We start from the raw sequence: 27,797 nt of genomic DNA, 5'->3' as shown, positions 1-27,797 counted from the left end.
TGAACCAAAGCCAACTGCAGATATGATGGCATGAACAGAGTGCATAGGTAGCCCGAGAGCCAGAGTTAGGAACGGCTTATCAGATCCTGTTACAGGCATTATAGAAATAGCCATGCTGTTTCTGAACATGCCAGCATAGCTGAAATCATGCAGTGCTGCACCTGAGCTAATAAAAACTGTCACCTCTGACTTGTTTCTTCATCAGTAACAGAGAATTTGCATCCTAAATGATTCTGTCCAAATGTGAACAGCTGCAGAGATGGGTGTGATGACCTTGCTGAATTCCACCTAAAAAACTAGTTACGTATGTCTAGGTATAAGCTGAACATACATAGCTGAAACCTGAATCCAATGATAAATTCAGACAACCTTCTTTTGCCTTTTATATGTACAAGCATAGCTCTACCTGTTTACAGTTGCAAGCATTCAGCAAATCTACTCCAATGTATGTCAGCATGAGCATAAATAAAACAAGAAACACAAACTCAGTGTCCAATTAATGTGTGTGTGTGTGGGCAGGTTGGAACCATGCATCCATTATCAAATAGAAATTTTATGGTGGTATCAGGAATGCATGCTAGTATTCCAGAGTAACATTTGCAATGCACTCAGTATTACAGTGAAAACCCCAGAAATGTCTGCTGGGGGGAGGGGGGGAAGGGGAGGGGAAAATCCCACTAAGAGCAGATCACTGATAGAATACATTAAATAAGGCCTGTGGCCATAGAAAGGATTTGGAGAAGAGAAACAAATACTGAAAAACTGTTCAGAACTGTATGAGGAACGGATCTGGTATGAAAAGGAAATTCAGTTATTAAAGGCTGCATCACAATATATATGCTAGAGGAAGCTAAATTCAGACTCAACAGACAAGTCAGATTTTTGAACTGTCTATTTTTGAATGCTTGACTTTGCAAAATGAAAGTTCTTTTAAAAAATTTCAAGGGATGTAATTTTAACTATGTTAATTATAAGAATGCTTAAATATGCACAAACCTGAAAGAGAGAATAGGCTATCTGCTTGTGATTAAATAGTCCAACAGCTAAAATGAGTAGGTCATGAAAAGTGTAACTGCAATCTTATTTCTACCACCTTGAATCAATAGTTGGAACTTATGAAGATGTTTGCATCTGCTGTCATTAGACAAATCCTTCTAGAGAGAACTGATACAGGCTTAACTAAGGCGCATATTTTGACAGCCTGTGCAGATTTTCTTTGCTGAAGAAATGAAGGCATCTTTGAAGGTTCTATAGGATATATTTTTCAAAGTATTTGCATGAAGTGGTAACTCCACAAGATGATACAACTAAATTAAAAATTCTCCACTCTAGAACACATAATTCATGAACATGCAAAGTTCCTTCCTCTACCTTAAGTCCCTTTAGAGCAAGCTGAAATTCAAGTAAATTGAAATGAACATAAAGTAGAACAAAGAATTTTGTGGCTTAGGATTGCTTTTTGCATCTGAAAATTTAATTTGATTTTTATTAGCTTTTCCCTAAACCTAGGAAAAGAAAAAAACATCAGGAGTTTAGAGGGTCTCTTGCAATTTGATTTTGATTGCATGGGAGATTGCATGATATATTATGAGCAAATGAAAACAGAATTAAATGATCCTCATGGTTTCAGTGAATTAAATCCCTTTATTCTGAAAGCAGAAATATCATAGTAAGGTCCATGATCAGTGAGAAAAGTTGGGACTAAGAAATAATAGTGAAGAAGGATGAGACAGAAGGGTATTCTAGCTTCTTCTTTTCCATAAAAAGATGCAGGGTTCATTCTGAAAGGAGAAAAGAGAGGGAATGATCTTTAGAACACTGACCAAGGGTTTCTTGTTATTAGGTAATCACTAACACCTACTGAGATATTTATCTGTGGTATATGTGTCACAAGAAATAAGAAAAGGTTGGTAGAACACTCTCTTTTGTAGTTAAAGAAACAATTATTATGCCTCCTTAAACAATGATGCCAGTTGCTTATCTGTAAAACAGAAGAACACAGCTCTTTTAAAAATATTCCAGTTGATTTTTTCTGTATCAAAATGTAATGTTTAGTTTTATGTGTTCCTTGATATAGGCTTTTTTAATATGTAAGAAAGAAGTTTATCTTGTGATTGACAACAGGCATATTTTATTAGACAATCATAAAATATTATTTGTTAAAATATTTGTTATGATCTCTGAGTCATCAGGAGAAATTGTCTTTAATCAATTTACTGGACTCTGTCAATTTGATACAAGAATCATATGAAGCTTAATCTTTAAAAACCCTAAGCCTCTTATTCCTATGTTTTCAATACAGTGGATAAAACTTCCCAAGTCCAGGTCATCATCAATGGTACCATTATGAAAACATGGTTAGAATAACAAGTTCTGTCTTCTCAGGCCTTCTCCTTTCTTAGTCAATTTAAGGGACTATCTTTTTCATCAAATGTTGTCTGAGAAGCTAGGACTAGAACGACCTCACACCAACCAACTCTAGAAAAAGATGTCACAATCTGGTTAAAGAATTTTCCTCCCCTTTCCCCTTGTAAAGATGTCTGCAAAGCCCACAGGACATTACTGAGAAGTGACCCAGCCCCTAACAACCCAGCCAAGAGAAGTGAGATAGGATGTATTTTTCCACACATACATCTCCTTAAAGTAAAAAGAAGCTATAACACACATGGACAAATTAGATTAAGATAATTCCTTCATTTTATGATAGGCAATGGACAGGGAAAAATATAACAAAATATTTCTTTATTGGGGTATTCTATGATGGATTGACACTAAGTGTATGTATGAAGTTAGGTCTAAATTTGCTGTTGGCCATGTTGAAGAAACTGAAATGTAGGTAAATGATGGTTCTTTTTCATTTAACATATATAATTTCTGACAGACCTTTTCATTTTGTTTATATATCTGCAACATGCTCTGCTACCTTACTTACTATTTTCAGTTACTCATTGCTATGTCAACTTTCTTGAATTTTCTTCATCAGTGTGATCTTTTCTTTAGGAAGCATGTCATTTATTATGTTCTGTTAACACAAAAAATAAGGGATCTAGCTATAAAGGATTGTTGTATTTGACAACTTGTTGCTAATAGATAGCAGACAAAACATCTGGGCTGCTTTTTGTACTGGGACTGGCTGGGATGGAGTTAACCTTCCTCATAGCAGCCCATATAGCACTGTGCTTTGTACTTGTGGTTAGAGTGGTGTTGATAATGCACCAATGTTTTGACTATTGATGAGCAGTACTTGTACAGCATCAAGGTTGTCTCTCCATCCCCCTCTTCCAAAAGCTGGTAGTGGACAAGAGCTTAGGAGGGGACATAGCTGGAACAGTTGACCTGAACTGACCAAAAAGATATTCCATACTATATGACATCATACTCAGCAATAAAATCTAAGAGAAAGGGGGGTGGGGACATTCATTATTTAGAAGCTCATATTCCGAAGCAACTGCTACATGTACTGAGACTCTACTTCTCAGGAAGCAGCTGGATATAGCCTGCTGATGGAAAACAGAAAATAAATCTCCTGACTCTTCTACCTCCTCCCCCGCTGAGCAACTGAGGGGGGATGGGAAATGGGGGTTATGGTCAGTTCATAACACTTTGATGCTCCTTCCACCTCACAGTTTTCCCCTGCTCCAGCATGGGGTCCCTCTCATGGGATACAGTTTTTCATGAACTGCTCCAGCATGGGTCCTTTCCATGGGGTACAGTCCTTCAGGAACAGAGTGCTCAAGCATGGGTCCCCCACAGGCCACAGCTCCTGTCAGGAGCCTGTTGCAGCATGGGCTCTCCACAGGATGCAGTTTCCTTCAGGGCATATCCACCTGGTCCAGCATGAGGTCTTCCATGGGCTGCAGGGTGAATATCTGCACCGATGTGGTACTCCATGGGCTGCAAGGGGACAATCTGCTTCACTATGGTTTTCTCCACAGGCTGCAGAGGAAATCTCAGCTCCAGCACCTGGAGCATCTCCTCTCCCTCCTTCACTGACCCTGGTGTCTGCAGGATTGTTTCTCTCACTGTTTTCCTCACTTCTTTCTCTTACTGCTGCTGCATAGCTTTTTTACCCTTTCTGAAATACATTATCACAGAAGCACCACCAGCATTGCTGATTGCCTCATCCATTTTGGAGCCAGTTGAAACTGGCTTCGTCCATCATGGGGGCAGCTCCTGATGGGAAGCCACGCCTGCATTCTCCCGCTACCAAAACATCACCACATAAACACAATACAGTTTTGTATATAACAATGGATGCACAGATGCTTAAGTATGCATTTGCCACTGTCTCTATTGTTTTCACTGATGACTTTATCCAGATGCATATTCCTTAGTTCCATTTACATTTGAGACAATGGAAAAAAAACAAACAAAAAAGATTTCCTCTGCAGAGAGAGTTAATGACAGAATCACTAATAGAATAACACTTCTCTACATAAAGTGCTAAGTTTCCAGAAATTTTTTGAACACCTGAACATAGTAAGAATCTGAATTGAAACCTGAATCTGAAATGAAAAGCAGAATCTGAAATGAAAACCAGAATAAGCCACTACTGAAACACTGAAACCCACATCAAAGTAGTCTCAAAAAGACACAGTAAGCATTCAGTGTACATGTATTTGGGAAATAAAAACTGTAAAAAAGTGAAATTAAACAGAACATTAAAAAACCTAACACAGAATTCCACACATTATGGAGCCATTTCTAATGTTTTCTCAGAGAAGAAACTGTAATGTATTAATCACACTTTCACTGCTGTACACTTACAAAATACAATTCTAACTTAAAACATGCCATTTTTTGTCATTAAAAATAATTTCAGAGTTATTCTGTTTAAACATTTTCAACTGTAAAGACATATAAGACAAAGCACAGATAAAGATGATACTGAGAAAGCTGAGTTGTGAGTGAAAGTCAAAAAGCCCACCAACATTTTATTCTTCAAAGGGCAGCATTAAATATCAAATCAAAGCACTAATAATATTAATTTTAGATAATCTCATCCAAACTTGCAATTAGAGAACAGAAAACAAGTAATATCAGAACCACTGTTTTTCTGAACTCTTTTGTCTGTCTTTCCTCTGCCAACTTCTTCAGTTAGCATCCTTATCTTTTCTAGCGGATTTGGCCAGTTTTACAGTGTGCAAGCTAAGTTTTAACTGTCCAAAGAACACAGAAAAGTGTGATGATTCAAGCACAGTGTAATGTTATAGAAGGCAGGCAAACATAGAAGTTATCCAGAGGACTTATAGCCCAGAGAAAATTAAGAAGTTTCTTGCAAACCCAAAGTCAGGACACAAAATTTTTTGATGGATTTGGACTGCAATCTGGGCATGAGAATCAGTGAAAGACTTCCACTAATTCCTTCTCTAATTGTATTAGTATGTTTCAACAGCTTGCCCTAGACTCTGAAAACCCTGAATCAGAACGATAAAGTTGTTAAAAGATGGGGCTTTATATTTATTAGCAGAGATGTCTAGAGAAGCCGATTACCACTGTATGTCTGAAAAAAATGTCTCAGGACAATGCCATTAGTTTCCATGTTAATAAAGTCAATCACATGTACTAATATAATAATCTAATAGAATAAAGGCAGAAAATTACAATAAGTCAAAGATTTCATCAATGCACTTCTACTAAAGCTAGTTAGTACTCAGGAATTATAAACAGTCTAAATATTTACTAAGTCTTCATGAATTAAATCTAGCAATATATAAAACAAAGTGTTGCATATTAACCAATACCAGAGGCTACCAAACTCACACATTTTCCAGCTTCTAAGAGAATCAGAGTGATACAGTTGCCTGAATCTGGTATCATCCCATCAATTTGAAACTTTCTCCAATCATTCATGAATAATATGAACTGAAGGCTAAAAAATAAATCAAGAACATCTGAAAAAATGAAAAAATGTGCTGAACAATGCATTTTCATAAAGAGAAAACCTATATGAAAGATAATCCAAATTTGAGTTACTAAAATTGAAACGCTACCCAGTCATTAAGTTTCTTTAAATACAAGTATAGCATTAATAATATAACCCTATTGTTAAAGGAAGTATTATTTAATATCTTTTCAGGAGAAAAATTAAGATATGGCAGAGATATATTGTAGAAAATTCTGCTCTTGAATAGTTACAGAAAAACTCACAACAGATTTGAATAGCTCCTTCCACACCTAAGGTGGTAGAAGTTAAGATCTCCAAAGATTTGCAACACGGGTGACTTTTGAGATTAATCATAAGAATGCAAATAAAGGCAAATAGGAAAAAAATATATTTTACACTATGGAAACAATACATATGAATATATGCTGTGAGAAAAGAAAAAAAAAATACCTGAAACAAGTTCCATAACAATATAAATAGGTTGTCGTTGTGTGCAAACTCCTATGAGTTTTACAATATTAGGATGATCATACTGTTTGAGTATTCTGCAAAACATACAGTAAATTTATTATATTAATAAACTTTATTGTATAAACTGATTAAGTATCATAGGAAAATATCTTAAACCCTTAAAATTATTTTAATGGAACACATCATTACTGTTATTAAAAATCAATACAACAGATCAATCATCACTGTGTTTGAATGAGGACACATCAACTCACTTATAAATCAAGACTGAATGCTATATTACTTTTATTATAATTCTACTATTTGTCTACATGACAAAAGAACTGAAAAAATGGCCTGATAGATCTGTAGTTCCTCAAGAACCCTTGTAATTAAATAACATTTCAGTGGTGGACCAATAGCAGTTAGGTCAAAAAAAGCCTGCACAGCACTTACCTATACTTTTCTTCTGCACTGTTCAAATGCACACTCATTCCAATTTAAGAGATTAATTTGTACAATAAGTTTTAAAATAATTTAAAAGACAGCAATTTCAACTTTGGAAATTAAACCAAAACATTCATGTTTTCTTACACAATGCTTTAAAAAGTACATTTGCAATCTAAACCAGCATTCTATAATTTACAAGTATAATGAAGAACTAGGAAAAACTCTGAAGAAACAATACAAAATTTAAATGTTTCTTCTACTATTTGCTAACTTAAACTATGTCTTCTTTTTCATAAAAGAAAGTAAATTAGTAACCTAGTTAGTACATACATACTTAGACACAGCACATTTATTTTTCTTTCATTATAAGACTGTTCTTCCAGCAGCAGGCTGCTTAGCAAATGAAGCATCTCTGCAGTAGCCAAGTTATACGCCATTTAAAGATATTAGATAGATATAATGGCTGATATTAGTGATTTAAATAATGTCTTATAGTTTTCCATATTGATCATACTATTTTTTGAGTAAAAATGAAAATATATCAAGTTCCATAGCAAGAAGAGAAAAAGATAATTTAAACTTTTAAAATTATCTTGATATACCTCTCTACCCTGATGACATTTATATACCCTGAAGATATTTATATACCCACATAAACAGCCTAAACTCAGAATAATTAGGGTATTGTGGCATGATTATAATCTGAAAAATAGATATGCAATCACATGCTGCCTGACACAGCACAGAATCTCTTCTGAAGTGAATACTTCTTCCCAAGAAAATATTAGTAAATGGGGATCTATACTATAACCTGGCCAAATTTTGTCAACTCTATTAATCAAGCAGGTGAGAAAGCAGGATTTATGACTGGTATATTTCAACAGTTACAATGCAACAGTGTAGTGCAACAAGGGGAAGTGCAAAGTCCTGCACCTGGGAAATAACCCCGTGTACCGATATAATGCTGGGGGTTACCCAGCTGGAAAGCAGCTCAGCAGAAAAGAAGGTGCCAGTTGGTGGACAAGTTCAACATGAGCCAGCAATGTGCCCTTGCGGCAATGGAGGCTAATGGTATCCTGGGATGATTTAGGCAAAGTACTGCCAGCGGGTCAAGGGAGGTGATCCTACCCCTCTACTCAGCACTGGTGAGGTCACACCTGTAGTATTGTGTCCAGTTCTGGGCTTCCAAGTACAAGAGTGACATGGACATGCTGGAGAGAGTCCAGTAAAGGGCCATGAAGATGATTAAGGGAATAGTGCATTTCTCCTACGAGGAAAAGCTGAAAGAGCTGGGACTGTTTAGCCTAGAAAAGAGAAGACTCAGGGGGGATCCCATCAGTGAATATAAAAACCTGAAGGGAGGATATGAAGAGGATGGAGCCAGGCTCTTTTCAGTGGTGTCCAGTGACAAGATGAGAAGCAATGGACACAAACTGAAACACATGAGGTTCCATCTGAACATCAGAAAACACTTTTTCACTCTTAGAGTGACTGAGCACTGGAAAGGATTGTCCAGGGACATTGTGGAGTCTCCCTCCTTGGAGAAATTCAAAAGCCATCTGGACATGGTCCTGGGCAACCAGCTCTAGGTGGCCCTGCTTTTAGCAGGGGGCTTGGACAAGATGAACCCCAGAGGACCCTTCCAACTGCAACCATTCTGTTATTCTGTGATATAATCATATTTAAAGTAACAGTGTCTTTCAGTCTCTTTATCTGAATCCTTATGGCAAAATGCAGAAAAAGTTTTAAATTGAGGCACTTAAAATAAGAAAAATGTGTTTTATAGGCATAGCTTGCTTTGCTGAAGAGTTGGTTTTGCCAAGTGCAGATGCTGCTGCATTCGCACCTTAAAAAATGCCTATTTTTAGTTACTGGGACAACAGTTGTGGAAAATATTGAGGGAGAGAAGAAAAAAAGGAAAAAAGTTTGATAATGGCTTCTTCAAATGCTTGTGAAAGTCAGATTTTATAAATTCATCTAGTAATAAAACTCAAAAAAACACCACAATGTAAATATATGTTTTAATTATATTTAGAAAACCTACCTGGCTTCTGACAGAAATTTTATTTTCAGTTCCTGCGGAAGATCTTCTTTACAAGTTTTTACAGCAACAGGAGTCTTATCCTTTAATCTTCCTTTATATACCTCACCAAAATTACCCTGAAATCAGGAAAAAAAATAATATCATTTTAAGTAAACAAAGTTTTTGCCTTTCCATAAAAGAAAACTAAAGTAAGGAGATTTGCATAATTTCCACCAGATGTATTTCTTACTTAAATAAAAACAAAATTAAAATTATTTAGGACAGAAATACAAGGAAGGTGTCAGCCAAATCCTCGCCCCACCCCTCAAAAAAAATAATCCCAAAACCAAAAACTGAAGATCTCATTCTTTTAGATAAGCTTTTTATTTCCCAAAGAACTCCACTTTAAATTTGTTGGGCAAATTTTCAGATGAATCCCTCTCCTGTTTGTTAGTATCTGGAGCTGCACATGAGTTTAATAAACAGCAAAAATCTGCTGGAAATGTTTTCCTTTCTTTCCTCAGTGATAGAGATTTATTTATACCATGCATTTGAATACTGTAGTGCCAAAGGAAGAAGACAGAAAAAAGAAGAAAAAAATAACCATAGATGGAAAATAGTAATGCTATTTAGTTACAAGAAAAGACATTCAGGTGCCTAAATACAAGCCTCTAGTACTGTTTGAGAAACCAACATAGATGGTAAGCATGGCAGAGGATCTTTAACAGCCATCTATTATTCTAGAATAGCACTTCGAAAGGTCAGGACACTACCTCTGATATCTAAAATGGCACTAGATGCCCAAAGATAAGTAGCTGAATCACTCCCAACATGCTTTTCCTCTAGCCTTCTGTTTAGAAGTACTTAACAGTGAAAACTGAAACTACCTTAAAGACTACTTAAGTATTGAAATTTGGTTTTTTCCCCTTAATTCAAAATATTTAATTATAATTTTATATAACTTTCATTTTACAGGGTATTATAGAATTAATACAGAGTAAATAAATAAAGCATTCACACCTGAGGTGAAGCAAAATCTTCCTCTTTAGTAAAGTTTGCATCATCTTCTACATCAAGCTTCCATGATTTTTCTACTGATCTTTTCCAGGCAACTCAAGATTTTATAAACCTTCAGATTTTTCATTTCCAGGGTATATTATGACAGTTTATTTAACATTTTCTTATATAGAAGCTGATCATCCTGTCATCCTTTGGTATGACTATTTTGTTTTTGAGATGGTTGCATGACAAGTTTAGTGACCTAACAAAGCTTTTTATTCTATTTATTATTTTCTAAATACTTCTTAACCAGATTTCCTTTTATAATCGCTTGTAAGCACTGAGTTGTCTTTATTGTTAAAAATGCTTTGTGCCAAAACCAGGCAAAACATACATAAATTCATTTTACTAAAGTAATCAATTTTCACATAGATTAACTGTCTTTACTAATCAAGACATTCATAGTTGTTTTTAGGAAGACAAACTTTTTTATGCCTGAAACATCCTTATTTTTGATATTTTTCTATTTAAGAATGTGAAACTGGCATAGTACCTGTATAGCATTTTATATGGATATAGCTCTGTCTAAAGGTAACTAATACTTTTTGTCATCTTAAGCTGTTAGAGATTTTGTCCTGGGAAACAGAATTTTTCTGACAGTATTTAATTCCCCATTTCTTGAACAGTTTATCAATTCTTATAGTGTCTCTTAATACTAAGGCAACTGTTGCTTTCATTTTACTTCTAATTTAAGCCTCTTTTTCAGGATTTGGGAAATCTTTTGGAACATTGTGTCCAAAGTGGCACTTGCACAAAATTTGTTGGTAGTTGCAAAGCTACTGAAAATGTAAAAGTGAGGCACAGGGCATTACCTGAGTAGGAGTGTTTTAAAAACTTACAGCTACTAAGCACAATTTGTGATAGAAACTGTAAGACTTAATTTAATACATATACCATTGTCAGGTTACCTAACATTCATTAAGTCATACAAAACCAATGAGAATTTGTTTTAACAAGTGTTGATTAAATCATATTATATCAGATTATTTGTATAAAACTTTCCTATTTTGCAACAATATTATTCTTTTGTAAGATTGCACAAAGTAAACCAGCCACATAACACTTTATAGAAAACCACTTATCTTAAACGCTTTCCAAATAAGAAAAATATATATGCTAGACTTAAACATTTTCATCACTGACTTTACATTGTTTCCCAGTAAATGCGATTTGCATTTATTTAAACCACAATGTTGTGTTACATATTAAAGTAAAATAATTGGTATAAAATTGCATACTGCAGTAATTTAAAAGATAAGGCAAATAGGAAATTGAGAGATTTAATGATTGATATATACCTATTTAAATGTTATTTAGCTCACTTGATAACTTACTTTGCCCAGTAATTCTCCCAGTGTGACATCTTCATGATGGAGAGCCCATTTCTTGTCCTATGGAAAGGAAAAGAAAGAAGAATTTTCAGTCTGTGTACTTTCTATAAATAAATTTCAGCCAGTAGAAACGTACTTAAAGAACAATTTTATTCAGACCACTCAAACAGTAGCATGCTAGGAAGTTATAAATTCAAGAGTTTGCAAAACATATTTTAGAAATCTTGCTATACAATAAGATATTGAAATATAGTATACAGCAAATTTCTATCAGATTATTCCTAAAACAACAGTATACAGGTTTTATATACAAGCTCTGGAAGGGGTATCTAGCACTCTATTTAAAAAAAAAAAGACAAGTAAAAATCAGCAAGGACAACTTCATTTTAGAATACAAAATAACATATTGCTAGATCAAAATAAAAATTTTTTGTCCTCAGTGTACTGAAAAAAGAACCAATTTTCCTATTATGAATGACACACATATTTGCATCTCTTAAACCTTTTGTGGTTGAAAAAGACAACACACGCTGATTACAGTATATTTTCAAGTGCTGATGACCAATACCACAAATATTCTGCAACAACCCACAGAAACATAAAAAACAAACACAAGCTTCTTACTATATACACCTATTTAATAATATGAGATTTTTGTCACAACTTCTGAGCAACCTGTTCCAGTGTTTGACCATCTTACAGTAAAGTTTTTTTCTTCTGTTTAACTGGAATTTTTTGTATTTCAGTTTGTGCTCATTGCCTCTTGTCTTCTTCCCCCTTCTCACAGAAAATAAGCAGTTTTGCAGGAGCGGTCTGGAAACTAGGACCATGCGTGGCAATCAGTTAGCTGAGGGGAATGTGCTCGAGCTTGTCTAGACAACAATTAACATGATGAGGCATGTTTACAGAGCACAGGGGAGTGGGAGACGGATGGTGCCAAGGTTGGCGCCAAGGAAAGGTAACACCTTGCGGTTAATTGCTGGTAGTTAACCACCAATCAGGGATTGCCTAGTATGCAAGGCTTAGCTTCAAGAACCAATTAGTTTAAAACGCGCAGCTTCTGAAAGTGTATAAAAACGCGTGCTTCTGTACAATAAATTGACATTTGCTTGCATCAAGCTGCGTCACGTCTCTTCATTCGCCGCACAGTTTCACTTAACTAAGTTAACATCAAGCACATTTGTCATTCTTTTGCTTACCTGCTAAAATTTAAAGGAGAAACCCGACAGCCTCTTACAGAGCACAGGTTCAGTCAAGTCAGGGGCACTGGAAAGCTCAGAAAGACAGACAAGAAGCACAGCAGCAAGACAGGAACAGTTAACTGCATTGAGATCTATTGCTATAACGACTTTGCTAGTACTCCAGCTAGTCATACATGCACCTAGCAAGTGAGGCAGAGTAAATATTAGCGGAAAGGATAGCAACCATCTATAGAGGACAGAGACAGTGGGTTGTTTGACATTGATAATGTGCAGCTGTGACCTTGCTTTGATGATGTGCAACTGTGATCCTGCAGCACAGAAGTACATAATTTTGAGGAAGTATGAGAAGAAGCCCGGATGAAACAGAAACAAAGGAGGAATGTGATCTCACCTCTAGAAGATAAGGAAACAACGTGAACAGCAGAGAGTAGCCTATAGTGAACAGCGGCTGGGCACATGGACAGTAGAGTTTGACCAATAATAAAGCTTTTAGCAGCACATGTACAGAGTATAAACTTACAAAAGCTGTAACTAATTAACAATAAAAGTCTTTGCTTCACTATCCTTGCAAAGTCTATGCCTCAATCGCCACAAATGGTTACCCCGATGTGATGGTCAAAAAGCCATGGAAGACAGAGCGGTTGGTGGAGACGCCCAGCTGAACTCAAGAAAGCAGCGGTACAGAGAGCTGTTCGGTCAGAACCTCATCACCTCTACAGGTGAGCAGCTGGGGATGTTATGGGTTCACATATGTCAAGTGAAGAAAAATCGATATGCGACATAATGATGAAAATACTAGAGAGGGGTGAAGATGAAGCTGTGAAACTTTTGCTTGCCTGGCTGTGCAATCAGGGACACGCTGCAGATGCCACAACAGCATTTTGCACTCATCTTTGGGAAGAAGCAGGAAAGATGCTATTTGATGCAGCAGCAAAGGGAGATTCTACAACAACCTTTTCTTTGACAATGTGGGGCTTAAGCAGGAGGCTCATGGAGCCCCAAACTGGTGGCGTAGCCCGACTGAACCAGGATCCGCAGAAACTTTGCGTACCCATCACCTACAATACAGGTGAACAGTTGGGAACAATGGGAGGGAAGGTATCCTGAGATCAACAGTGCAGCCTGGATGTATTGCGACAGCTGCTTGCAGCTCAGAAACGAGCTGTGATGGGTCCGCAGCCAGTAACTCTGTTAGAATGGATCCATGACAAAGTGCAGGACTTTCCACTTGATGGCACTTCGCAAATTCCTGCCTGGCAAGTGGTCAGCAGACGATTGTGTGATGCTGCTGCAGAGGGGGACTCCATGGCAGGCAGGAATGCATTTAGCACCTTGGTGGCAAATTCTGATTACTTTTTCCCATGTATTGGATAATTCTACTAACAGTGCTAAACCAGGGGAGGCTGTAAATTCCACCTACAGCGTGACTCTTCTCAACACACTGTCAACAATGGCCACTCTGTCCGCGCCTCCTCTGCCCCCAAAGCTCCTGTTGCCAATTGCAGTGACCCTCACAACGCAGGACCAAGTGCGGGAAAAGGACAACTCGGACAATGATTCCATTGACACTGATAAACCTTTTGATCCAGGTCCTGTAGATCTAGAAAAGGAACCAGACATTTTTGCTCCCCCCCACCATGATACTTCGACTGTGTTTTCAGGGAGGGTGAAAGGGGGTCTTGTAGGGCAAGGCCTCAAGGACGAGAGTCTGAGCACTGTTAGCCTGATGAATGGAGACCTGTTAGGACTTGTAGGGCATAAGCCCTGGGAACAAAGGGACAAGTTAACAGCAGACTCTTGAGCCACAGCAGTTGAGATGCCAACCCTACTGACAAAAGAGAGACATACAGCAAGATAAGGGAATGGATAGTGCTGATAAGGAACTTTGTTATTTACGAGAAAGTCAAGTAGAAAGAAAACCCCTAATCTTAGAATTTGATGCTAAGAAAAAATAGACTAATCAGTACTTATTGTTTAAATTATGTGTCTTACAAGATAGCCAATCTGTGTAGTTCACACTTAAGATTTAACCAATCAGTATCTAACATGTAGAAGGCAGAATAGTATATTAATGTAAAAGAATCACTAATAAATCGACATCTTGCTTGCATCAAGCTACGTCCCCTCTCTTCATTCGCCGCAGGGTCTGGGGGATCAGTGGTGGGAATACAAGCACGTGAGCGAGGGTATTTGGGAGTCACGATGGCATGTCCAGTATTTTATCAGCCAAATCAGCCTCCAGAGTGGCAGCTTGTGCAATATGAGGCTGTTAAAGAGTTAAGCAAAGCAGTGCGGGAAGGGAGGATTCATAGTACATTTGCTATGTCCCTTCTTGAAGTTATGGCAGAGCCTTATACACTCACACTGCATGACTGGAAGTCATTGCTTTGTATGGTACTAACTGATACAGTATATGATGTGGTTATCTGATTTTTGTGAGCTATGTGTAGTGGCCTTGATCGAAAACCTTAATCGGGCAATTGCTGTTAACTAGGAGCAGTTGGCTGGAGAAAATAATTGTGCCGATTCTGTGACTCAGGCAAGGTGTCCCAGGGACAACTATTTGCAAATGAAGGAGATGGCTATTAAGGCAGTCTGGATATGGGAGTCTTGCCACAGTCTTGCAGGGTCCTAGAGAGTCATATACCAACTTAATCGACCAGCTTCAGAATATTTTGCAACAAGTCGAACATTCGGAAGCTCAAGAGTTGCTTTTAATACAACTAGCTATGATAATGCCAATGAAGGTTGCAAGTGGGCATTGCAGCCCTTTCACTATCACAACCTCACCACATGTCAAATGATTATAACGCAGACCTCACAGCAGACTGTAACTCTCAGGTTGAGTTCTGGAATGCAGTGAAACACATTTTTGCTTCTCCAATCTCTTCTGTAAGAATAGTACACGCTCTTAACTTGTTTAGTAAATGAGCCTGCTAGCTTGCTAAAGAAAGTAATAACAAATACTGCTTTTTTCTGGCTTATTAGGAGATGTCGATTATCGAGATGCTATTGATTTTTATTGTTAGCACAGGGACATGAGTGTGAAGACTTTGATAGGATGTGTTACGTGAATCTGAGTGACCACTCTGAATCAATTCACAAAAGCATACAAAACTTAAAAGCCTTAAACAAAGATCTGCAGCAGAGCCAGGGGCGGGATGCCTTTGGTCGCTTCTCACGGCTGGGAAACTTTGGGCCATGGATCAAAAGTATTACAGGATTTATTATTGTAGAAGAATGGCTGCAGAAGCATGGCCTTAGAATCTCTGAAGATCTGCACAATCCAGGCCTGGTATTAGAATAGGCCTGTAATCAGAATTGTACTGAAGTTGCTGTGCTGAAGTTAACAAGAAAGGTAGCCTTGAGCTATTCTTGAATCCTGAGACCAAGTAATTATGTTGTGCCAACAGGCCGTGGCTGTAACAAGATACAGCTGCTGGGAAAGCAGGTGCAGGGCCAAGAAAGATAGGGACTGGTATGGGAAAATAGGGAGTAACAAACTACAAGGCTGAAGCACAGCAACACAATTAGCTACATGGATAGAATGCTTATTTTAGTCATGATAATTAGGGGTGTGAGAACCGTGTGTGCTTAGAGACTACTAACCAATTATATTTTTGCTTTACGAATATGCATGTGAATCGGTTCTATATAAGTAGTGTTAGAAACTAATAAAGTTGAGCAAGATGCATAACTCATATTGAGCGTCTTCTTGACTCCAGCGAACCCTTCTTTCAACAATTGGTGCCCGAACGACGGGAAAGCTGGTAATTGCTGGAAAAACTCTGCCTTTGCATAGCGACGGTGGGCTTTGCAAAATTGAGAGTCGCTGTGAAGAGTTCGAGCAGGAAGACGCCCGTAAGGAGTAAAGGCGTCTGAATCTGGCATTGACGTCGTGCGCGGACCTGCACCGGTAAGACCGTTTTTCCCTCGATAATGGAAAGGGAAGCGGCACTCACACTATTATCTGATATTCTTGCTAAGCGAGAGGCTAGCGTGAGCACAAAGAAGCTCCATGAGCTCTGTAGGTGGGCGAAGGAAAAAGGACACTTAAAAGACCCGCAATTGCTGTTTAGTGTGACTGAGTGACGAGCGGTCAGGGATTCCCTTTGGGATGCGATCCTTAGCGGCAGCAAGTCAGCCAAGGACTTGGGGACTGCCTTTCGGGAGGTCATAAACCATTTACGATCCCTGGTTGCAGAGAAAAAAATGGCTATGGCTGCCTCAGACCTCCTCAGTCGGGAAACCGAGTCGCAGTCTACCCGATTATTTGGTCTAGGCGCTCCGTCTGCAAAAGGCATAATTGTGCCCATTAAAAAATCTGCGACAGAGCTATTACACCCGACACCATCTCCGGAGGGTGCCGCCGCAATGGGTGCTCTGTTCCGCCCTGAAAGCTACCGAGAGCCGCCCCCGCTGTTAGATGAGGATGAGGGTACTACGGCGGGTCTGAGCGCACCTCTGAATGAGAATGAGGAGTCGATTAAGAAAATAAACCCACCCCACCTGCACCTGCCCCGATCCCCCGTCCCCGAACCAAACCCTCCGACTGGACTCTAAACTGCTTGCAGCAGCAATTGACTGAATGCCATCTGCCTACTGCCGGTCGTGATGTTCAAGTCCTGACCCAGGAAGGCGTTATCCTCCATCCTGCCGCTCCCCAAAGTCGTTGGTCTGGGGTTATACGAGACGCTATATTGGCGGGAGAGTGGCAGGCTGCTTCTGCTGTTGCATGTCTGGTGTGGACCACCACTTTACCAGATGGTTCAGCAGCCGCTGTGTGGAAACCTTTTGATTGGAAATTTATGCAGCAGCTGCGACAAGCCGTTACACAATATGGATTACAATCTGAACCAGTCAAACACTTGTTGACTTATTTGTATGACTCTGACACTTCGCTAGCCAGATTGCTTCTTACACCAGCACAGTTCCCTGCACCCCGCCAGCATGGCGTGCCCTGCCCCACAGCTCCCCCTCCTCTCGTCCACCCACCCACCCACCGCCACGGATCCCCCCAGCTGCTGGCAAAAAGTAGAGTCCAGAGTTCGGTGTAGAGCTGCAGATTGCACCCCCGCCGGTGGTAAGACCGCGTAGAGTAAATCGCGGCAGGACTCTATGCTAAATTCCTCTCTGTGAACTACGGAAGGCCGCGACGAGTAAATCGTGGCAGGGCTTCTCCGCGCTGATATCCTTTCTGTGAAAGGGGAGAGCTCTGAGAAGACAGCGATGGAATTAGACGCGGCAATTAAACTGTTAACTGGCATCCTCCTTAAGAGAGGGGAGGGCGTTAAAGAGACAGAAGTGGAGACCTTAGTTCGCTGGGCACGAAAAAAGAATAAGATCCCCGAGCCTGTGTTATTGTTTAGTATTGCGGAATGCAGAGAAGTGGGAAATTGCCTCTGGGATACTACGATCGAGGGAGGCAAAGAAGGAAAAGAAGCTAAAGCGTTAGGCGTGACGTGGCGGTCGATAGTTAACACTCTGGAAACTATGAAAGCGAAAAAAAAAAAAAATAGCGGCGGCAAGCCTTCTCTCTTGGTTACACTTTTCGGAGTTGGTCATACTCGTCCTATGAAGGGTATGTCCGCCCCTGCGTGTTCAACAGTGCCGGAGCTTTTAGATAAGACAGCGGACAAATCAAAAGTTCCTCCTCGTCCGGAAACATCATCAGACGGGTTTGAGGAAGAAGGCGGGGAGAAACCTTGTGATAACAATACAGAGAAATCCTTACAGGAGGTAATAGATAAATTAAGAAACCTGGTAAAGCGAGTTGAAATGAACCTGCCTACTACTTCAACACCTGTAATTCCTCCAGTTAGCCCAACTACCCCACCGATGCTGAAATTGGAAAGATCCAATTCTACAGCGTTGGTCTGGTGTTATTCGTGATGCTATTTTGGAGGGTGATTGGCAGGTGACCAGCTCGTTAGCTTGTCCAGTACTGATTAATAGTCGTGATGCACATAACTGGGACATGATTTGTGGAAGGTTAATGATCAGATTTTAGCGATGGGAGTGTTGCAACCTGCTCTTCCACCTTTTATGCTGATCCCTCAGATTTGGCAAATTGTTGTGATAGACTTGAAAGACTGGTTTTTTTTCACGATTCCCTTACACCCTAATGACACACAAAGAGACCAACTAACGATGATTTGCAACCGTTCCGATCCTGGTTGCATGGCACCAGTCCTCAAACTTGTTCACCAGAAGAGCGGGCTGCCCTGAAAGTTGTATCCCGCAAGATTCAGACTGGCTGGTGTGGTCACTGAATAGCAAATCATGCGTTATCTTTTTTGGTTTGTAATGTTGCCACTTTACCTTTTGCCCTCATTTTTCAATGGCAAAAGAAAAAGGGGGAAAATACGGTGATCATTTTAGAGTGGTTGTTTTTGCCATTGCAACCCAGACATCATCTTATTATAATTACTTTAACCACCTTATTGATGTTTGCCTTATGTCTCCCATGCTTTTTTTCCTGTATTCAGCGTTTAGTTGATCATAACATAAATCAGGTCATGGTCACCCAGTTACACATAACCTTGCCTTGTCACAATTAACGGACAAAAAAGGGAGAATGTCCAATCATTACTGATGGGAGATAAGAGAGAGGAGGATATAGAAGTTCTAAAGAGAGATATATGAGAGGAGGATGGAGAATGCCTGACCTGGCAGGAGATGAGAGAACAGCTGGGTATTGTGAAGGAGAATAAGAAAGATATATAACTGCATGAATGGTTTCTGCCCTGAGCCTGGTGGTACATACAGCTGAAATTTGTATCCGGGCTCAGAGATATAAATATGAGCTTCTCTGTGCAGTGGAGTGTCTCTGGTTGCATAAGAAACAAACAAACAAAAAAAAGTGACTTTCGTAAGACTTAGAAAAACAACTGTAAATATAAGAATTTTTTTTCAATTGCTCTTCTGTTTCTAGAATTATGCTTTTTCATCATGTGTGTTTTTCAATTAAGGGGTAAAATGTGGAAACTAGTTGTTAAGATGGCAACGGCAGACTAATCTAATTCCAAGAAATTTGAGATAAAATGATATTCTGAATTTTGTTTCTATAATTGTAATGGAGTGCTACATATATATAAATGCTAGAACATAACCCTATTTCAGTGTGACCAGTATTTAGCATACAACTACATCAGCATATTGACAGAATACCTTTTGAATTCTTTCTCTTTTTTTAACCTCTAAATTAGGAACAGCTCAAGGTGAAAAGACTGTTCAAATCCTCAGCTGTTGCTTCAGAAGGAATAAGTGTTCTTTGTGTACAGGTGAATTTCACACAGCTGAAAATTTGTTTTGTGTTAAAAGTCAAATATCTGTCACATCTTCATCACCACCACCACCACCACAACCTTTAAGGTCAGTGGGAAAAGTATTCTGTACTCCATTACAGCAGTGAAACTTCCCCTGAGCAGCATTAGTTTGTGTACTTAACTGCAACTCCTTTGGTCAAAATGAAGTTGTCATAGGAGTTAGACATTAACCCGAGTAACATACCATTTGATACCTTGTAAGTGAGAAAGATTGTGTCCCGACAGCATGCCGTTTCCCACACTTGTGCCTAGAGTTATACTTGAAATCAGCTTGCGTGTTAAGTTTAAATGTAATCACACACACTCAAAGGCCACAAAGATATGTTACTGCTTAGGGTATTCTTGCAGTATAGCAGGTGCAAAACCAGTTCTAAAGTAATGATCTAAAGTGTTTTCTTTCATGAACACCATTATTTCACTTCTAATGGATCACACACAATGCAACATAATATCTCTCCATAAAGTGTCTTGTGGACAGAATGCATTCTTCAAATTTGTATTAGAAATAAATGTTTGTATTTTCACCTGATGAAATAGCCTAAGCTAAAGGATTGTGACCTAGGCATTGTTACAAAGCTCAAAGATAGTGACAACAGTGATGGAGAAGAGTGATTTAACATATAGTTGATTTATGGTTCGTACAAGACTATATTACACTGCAAAAAAGGTATTCATTCAGAGTTGTGGATGTACTGCATGGTCATGTAACAGTTTATGTGAAAAAAAAAGGGTGACATTTAAGCTGTAAACACTGTATACTATTATTTTTCCTTTTTTTAAGCAACATTTTTACTTCCCTGTTTGTGTATAGTTCTCTATTTTTTAAAAAAAAACCAAAACAACCACAAAGCATCCAGAACATTTTGAGAAACTTTTATAGTTAACTTCTACATTTAATTCCAGTAACGATCTAAATGTGTCCATTCAGCTGTTTGTTTAGTTCTAAGTTTTCATTGTATGCTTGCAGGTTCTTTGAAAAGCAGCAATAACAGTTGAACAATTATTTAAAGTAAAACTTTGTTCTACACAATTTCCACTTCCATGCTTCAGAATGGAGGCACAGTGGAACACTCGCCCAAGTGCAAGATTTCAAGAGCTTTTAAGTAGGTTTTATCTTTTTTTTTAGGATAAGAAAATGTTTCTTAACAGCTTATATACAGAATTTACAAGTTAAACACAATTTCTCATGCTCATTTATTTGATTAGAAGTTTCTGATATAATATTTTCATAAAATTTCCATACCTTATTGCATGTTCTGACAAGTAATCATAAACCTATGCGTTGACCTCCGTATGAAATGTGCTGATAACAAAAGTTTTGCATTTTGTGAACCTGATTGAAATGTACAAATGTACACATAAAATAAGGCTAAAATTGGTAATTAAGTGATGAAAGGAAAAAAAAAGAGAGAGAAAAAAAAGGAATGAACAGTCCATAACATGTTAAAGCAACCTTATGAAAAAACAAAAAGGGGGAATTGTACAGAACAGAGACAGTGGGTTGTTTTCACATTGATAATGTGCAGCTGTGACCTTGCTATGACGATGTGCAACTGTGATCCTGCAGCAAAGATTTAAATAACTTTGAGGGAGTATGAGAAGAAACCTGGATGAGACAGAAACAAAGGAGGAATGTGATCTCACCTCTAGAAGATAAGGAAACAGCGTGAACAGCAGAGAGTAGCCTATAGTGAACAGCGGCTGGGCACGTGGACAGTAGAGTTTGACCAATAATAAAGCTTTTAGCAGCGTCTGTACAGAGTATAAACTTATAAAAGCTGTAACTAACTAACAATAAAAGTCTTTGCTTCACCATCCTTGCAAAGTCCGTGCCTCAGTCGCCACAACCATCTACCCAAGTTGGCCAGCAGTGTGCCCATGTGGTCAGGTGGCCAATATCATCTTGGCTTGGATCAGAAATAGTGTGGCCAGCAGGACTAGGGAAGCGATCATCCCCCTGTTCTTGGCACTGGTGAGGCCGCACCTCCAATACTGTGTTCGGTTTTGGGTCCTCACAACAAGAAAGATATTGAAGGAGGTGCTGGAGTGCATCCAGAGAAGAGCAACAAAGCTGGTGAAGGGTCTAGAGAACAAGTCTTATGAGAAGTGGCTAAAGGAACTGGGGCTGTTTAGCCTGGAGAAAAGGAGGCTCAGGGGAGACCTTATCGCTCTCTACAACTACCTGAAAGGAGGTTGTAGGCAGGTGGGGGTAGGTCTCTTTTCCCAAGTAACAAGTCATAGGACAAGAGGAAACGTTTAAAGGATGTTTAAAGGGAAGGTCTCCTTTACACATCATGCAACTGATGCTACATGGAGTAAGTGGGTCATGCTAATCATACAACAAGCTTGGATAGGAAATCCCAATCGTCCAGGAACCTTGGAAGTGATCATGGACTGGCCAGAAGGCAAAGATTTCGGAATGTCACCAGAGGAGGAGGTGACATGCTGAAGAGGCCCCATTGTATAATAAATTGCCAGAACGTGAGAAGCAATATGCCCCGTTTACTAATGGTCCTGCTGTATTGTATGAAAGCATTGGAAGGCAGATGTATGGAGTCCCCTACGACAAGTTGCAGAAACTGCTGAAGGAGAAGGTGAATCAAGTCAGTTTGCAGAGGTGAAAGCTGTCCAGCTGGCTTTAGACATTGCTGAATGAGAAAAATGGCCAATGCTTTACCTCTATACTGACTCACGGATGGTGGCAAATGCCCTGTGAGGGTGGTTGCAGCAATGGAAGCAGAGCAACTGGCAACAGAGAGGTAAACCCATCTGGGCTGCTGCATTGTGGCAAGATATTGCTGCCTGGGTGGAGAACCTGGTTGTGAAGGTGCGTCATGTCGATGCTCACATACCAAAGAGTGAGGCCACTGAAGAACATCAAAACAACCAGTAGGTAGATCAGGCTGCTGAGATGCACCACACTGTGAAAAGCAATGGGTGGTGGGACCTTCAAACATTTTGTTTGCCCTCAGATCCAGAGAGCTTCTCTGCCCCTTGAGGATACTGAATAGTGTTGAACGGGGCTTGGTAGGCATGGGCTAAGCCCCAGCACGTTACAGTAATTTGTGCCTCTCGGGAATTGCCAGGGTGACAGCATACTTCTTACAAATATTTTACTAGTTTTTCCAGATACTGCACTTGTTCAGGGGTGAAGTTCCAAAACACTGGAGGTACCCACTGTCCTAGTACTTACCCATACTATCCCACACACCCTGTCACTCATAACTATCCAACTTTGGGGCAGATCTCTGAGTGGTGTTCTTAAATAGTTGTTTAACCCTAAACAAGACCTGGAACATATTCAGCATTCCTAGCAATAGGATCATGTTGGCTTCAACATCCCAAGGATATTCAAAATTTTCAGAGTTCTCAAATGCTACTGTAATTAAACTGCTGGGGAAGGGCAAGATGTGGGAGAGTGTCTCCTGCATAGGTTGGCTCTCTGTCCTGGTTTCAGCTGGGACAGAGTTATTTTTCTTCTTAGTAGCTAGTACAGTGCTGTGTTTTGGCTCTGACGTGAGAACAATGTTGATAGCACACTGATGTTTTTAGTTGTTGCTGGGTAATGTTTATACTAAATCAAGGACTTTTCAGTTTGTTGGGCCCTGCCAGCAAGAGGGCTGCAGGGGCACGGGAAATTGGGGGGGGACACAGCCAGGACAGGTGACCCAAACTAGCCGAAGGGATATTCCATACCATATGATGTCATACTGAGTATATAAACTGGGGGAAGAAGAAGGAAGAGGGCAACATCTGGCATTATGACATTTGTCTTCCTGAGTAACCGTTACACGTGATGGAGCCCTGCTTTCCTGGAGATGGCTGAACACCTGCCTGCCCATGAGAAGTAGCAAATGAATTCCTTGCTTTGCTTTGCTTGCGTGTGCGGCTTTTGCTTTACCTATTAAATTGTTCTTATCTCAACCCTTGAGTTTTACATCCCGATTCTCCTCCCCATCCCTCTGGGTGAGGGGGCAGTGAGCAAGCAGCTGCATGCTGCTTGGTTGCCAGCTGTGGTTAAAGCACAAGTGCTCTCTGAGGAGATAAGGCAAAAGGTGCAATTATTAATAGTTCCCATTAGATGAATCCCAAAGTACAGAGGTGACAGCAACGCTGAGTACACAGACCAGGTTAGTTTCATGACCAGCAATTCTATCTTATCACAAACCAGTATTAAAAAGTACAACAAAATGATAACCTTAGCCCAGGCCCCAGACATGATAAACAGCACAACAGGGAACACATACTGCAAGTAAGGTGTTACATAATGCAACTCTGAGAATGAGTGCAACAACTCTGAGAGGAAACAAATCAACATTGTGACCAGCAACTATTAAACCAATACAATAAATGCTTATAACAAATTTGTTTTAACATGCTTTGGTCAGATCTGTCTTTATCTCAAGCTTTTGTGCCCTATGTTGGGCACCAAAAAGGATTGTCATGGTTTAACCCCAGCCAGCAACTAAGTACCACACAGCTGCTGCCTCACTCCCCACCTCCCCCCACCAGTGGGATGGGGAGGAGAATCAGAAATAAAAAGGTAAAACCCGTGGGTTGACATAAGAACAGTTTAATAACTGAAATAAAGTAAAATATTATAATAATAATTGTAATGCAAAGGGAGATAACAAAAAGAGAAAGAGAAATAATACTCAAAAGGAAAAAAACAAAACCAATAAACAAGTGATGCACAATGCAATTGCTCACCACCCACTGACCAATGCCCAGCCAGTCCCCAAACAGCGATCCCACCCCCTTGGCTAACTCCCCCCAGTTATTATACTGAACATGACATCATATGGTATGGAATATCCCTTTGGCTAGTTTGGGTCGGCTGTCCTGGCTGTGTCCCCTCCCAATTTCTTGCGCCCATCCAGACTTCTCAGTGGCAGGGCCTGAGAAGCTGAAAAGTCCTTGATTTCATTTAAACACAGCTTAGCAAGAAAAGCTTAGCCTTCATATTCTATTTTCAGCACCATTACTTTTTCCAAATAAAACATCTCCATTGTGTTCTTGGTCTTGCTTTCCTCCCATAGCTACTTTAAAATTCTCCCCTATCTACTTGTTAATACCTATATCATACAGGGCCAGGTCTGTCAGATTTTGTTAGCCATTCACTGTAATATAACAGACTAACTCTTCATGCTGAAAGAATGTGTGAACTCCTGGAGCACAAGTGTCATGGTTTAACCCCAGCCGGCAACCAAGCACCATGCAGCCGCTTGCTCACTTCCTCCCACCCAGAGGGCTGGGGAGGAGAATCAGAAAGGAATGTAAAACTCAAGGGTTGAGATAAGAACAATTTAATAATTTAAACAGAATTAAAAGGTAAGAACAAAAATAATAACACTAATACTACTAACAATAATAATACTACTAACAGCTATAATGGAAAGGTGGGGAAAAGGATAAAATCCAAAGGAAAAGGGAGAAAGGAAAACAAGTGATGCACAGTACAACTGCTCACTACCCGCTGACCGATGCCCAGCCAGTCCCCGAGCAACAATCCCCAGGTCCCAGCTAACCGTCCAAGTTTATACACCAAGCATGATGTCCCATGGTATGGAATACCTCTTTGGCTGGTTCAGGTCAGCTGACCTGGCTGTGTCCCCTCCCAGTTTCTCATGCCCCTCCAGCCCTCTGGCTGGCAGGGCCTGAGAAACTGAAAAGTCCTTGACTTAGTATAAACATTACCCAGCAACAACTAAAAATATCAGTGTGCTATCAACATTGTTCTCACATCAGAGCCAAAACACAGCACTGCACTAGCCACTAAGAAGAAAACCAACTCCATCCCAGCTGAAACCAGGACAACAAGGTATGTCAAAGTTGCCAACAGAATTCTCTGAAGGGTTCTTCTGAGGGCAGCCATGAACATACATTTAATTTTGCAGATTGGCAAGAGCACACCATCTTTCTGAGTCTGTGATTAAGCATCAGTCTGCAGTTGGGGGACTGGGGCTCTTCAAGCTGTTGCATCTCTGAGAAGATCCTGTCTATCTGCCTTTGCATCTTCTCTGATGCTGTGCAGCGTGCTCACTTTCTCCTGTAACTCCTCCACTTGGCAATACAGCTCCTCCAAGACAGCACACCTTCTGCAGGACAGAGGGCCATCTCTCCTAGAATCAGAGAGGCCCCAGGCACTCCCTCCAGCCTGGGACTTGGAGAGCTGCTTCCACCATCCAAACTTCTGTCTGTGTTAGAGCAGCTGCCCCTGTGTACAGGTTTTGGCAGGGATAATTTTAGCTTGTAAGGTGCTATGTTTTGGATTTGTGACCAAAACAGTGTTGATAACACAGGAATGTTGTAGTTATTGCTGAGCAGTGCTTACACAGCATGAAGGCCTTTTCTGCTTCTCACACTGCCTTGCCAGCAAATAGGCTGCACAAGAAGTTGGGAGGAGACACAGCCAGGACAGCCAACCTCAGTGGACAAAAGGGATATTCCATACCATATGATGTCACGCTCAGCAATAAAAGCTGGGGCAAAGAAGGAAAAAGTGGGGACATTTGGAGTGATGACACCTGTCTTCCCAAGTAACCATTACATGTGATGAAGCCCTGCTTTCCTGGAAATGGCTAAACACAGGTTGCTCAGAGAGGTTGTGACAAATATCTCATCCTTGGAGATGTTCAAAGCCCAACTGGACACAGTCCTGAGCAACCTGCTCTAGGTGACCCTGCTCTGAGAAACAGGGGGTTGGACTAGACGGTCTCCAGGGGTGCCTGCCAGCCTCAGTCACTGTGATTTTGTGATACTCTCACAACTCGAGCCCTGTCATATTAAGATGCTCAAGCCCAACATCTGGTTTGACAAGGTTCTTCAGGAACTGGTTCACAGTGAATCAGAAACATGTTGAACTTTGGGATATACTAGAACCCAGAAAAACCACAGAGGCTTCTGTATGCATGCAGTGGCATGGCTTCTAATGTTTCTTTCCCTTCCAGTTTGGGCCACATGTTCCCTTGATCCCTCTTTGTAACGCTATCCAGGTCCACCTTGTGCAGACATTCTCCATTTACTGCTGATGCTTTTCCTTGTTCTTTTGTCTTTAGTCCAGCTTTATCTCTCCCTTTCTCTTTTTCTTTTCCTTCCCTGCCCCCCCCCCCAATTGTTCCTAAGCACCTCCTGCCTTCCCACTGTCTCTCAAAGGGTAATTGTTGCAGCCCAAAGCCATAGGTTCATTCAAATTTGTTACGCTGCTTAAGTATTTTTTGAAAATTTGACAGGACAGAGGCCTCCCAGAAAACAGGGCCTCAGAAAGTGATTATTTTTTTCTGGACTTGACAATGAGAGAAATATGTGCTTCATCTAAAAAGAATACTGTTAAAACTTAAATTGCTGCTCAGGTAATGAGCAGTAACTTAAGAGACCAAGAGACTTGCTACACATAATCTACTTTTGCCCTTATGTACTTGTTACACTAAATGACTAGGATAGCCTTAGTGAAGACAATACTGATTTATATATCTTTAATTAATGTAGATGTTCATTAATAATGTGGAAATTAGTCAAGTGATGACTTTCATTATCAGGAGAAAAAGGCTGAAAACTTCTGAAATCTGTGCACAAATCCAGTTTTATTTCAGTTACCTGAAAGGACTTCAGTAGCTATACAGAATACTCTGGAAACTGAACATTAGCTGTATTAAGTACAACTAGTCTTATTAAAGAAACCAAATCTTTGCCCAATCAATTTTGAAAACCATTGTACATGAAACACTTTGTTGTTCCTATTCAAAGCAAGATCTGACAAATGAAAATGTAAAAAATACAAAGTAAAAAACGCACAAAACTATCAAAATAGCCCAGAGCATTAAAACATAAAAGACTTGATAAAAAAGAGCTGCTGTATCTAATGTACTATCCATACATACAAGTGACTGCAAGTTTAAAAGTCTGTATAATTATTAATTACATTCAGAGCATACATACATGTAGGCCTATTAAATAGTGTCAGGTGGTGTTTAAGAAACCTATTTTTTATATTCTCAGTATGGTATCAAAAGTAGAATTAAAAGGAGACTGGGATCAGTAAACTACTTAATTCTGACTTGACAATAG

At 39.7% G+C, this 27,797-nt stretch overlaps 1 protein-coding gene across 6 annotated transcripts in view; it reads right to left on the bottom strand.

Annotated features, from left to right (window-relative positions):
• The window catches only part of LOC130141965 (tyrosine-protein kinase Fer-like), a 224,729-nt gene that overhangs the window by 55,560 nt on the left and 141,372 nt on the right, over positions 1–27,797 (bottom strand). For 5 of the 6 annotated variants that reach the window (XM_056323318.1, XM_056323319.1, XM_056323317.1 and 2 more), the window contains 3 exons: positions 11,204–11,260; positions 8,832–8,947; positions 6,338–6,432 (listed from right to left, as the gene is read on the bottom strand). In XM_056323318.1, coding sequence (XP_056179293.1) covers positions 6,338–6,432; positions 8,832–8,947; positions 11,204–11,260 — 268 coding nt within the window. Of the gene's footprint in view, positions 1–1,658; positions 3,895–6,337; positions 6,433–8,831; positions 8,948–11,203; positions 11,261–27,797 lie in introns of those variants that run through there. The other variant, XM_056323320.1, reaches the window with a different exon arrangement.

Source organism: Falco biarmicus, chromosome W (assembly GCF_023638135.1).
Source record: "Falco biarmicus isolate bFalBia1 chromosome W, bFalBia1.pri, whole genome shotgun sequence".
In the NCBI taxonomy this organism is placed as follows: Eukaryota; Metazoa; Chordata; class Aves; order Falconiformes; family Falconidae; genus Falco; species Falco biarmicus.
The sequence above is the reverse complement of the archived record's forward strand: the minus strand, read 5'-3'. Positions and strand labels throughout refer to the sequence as shown.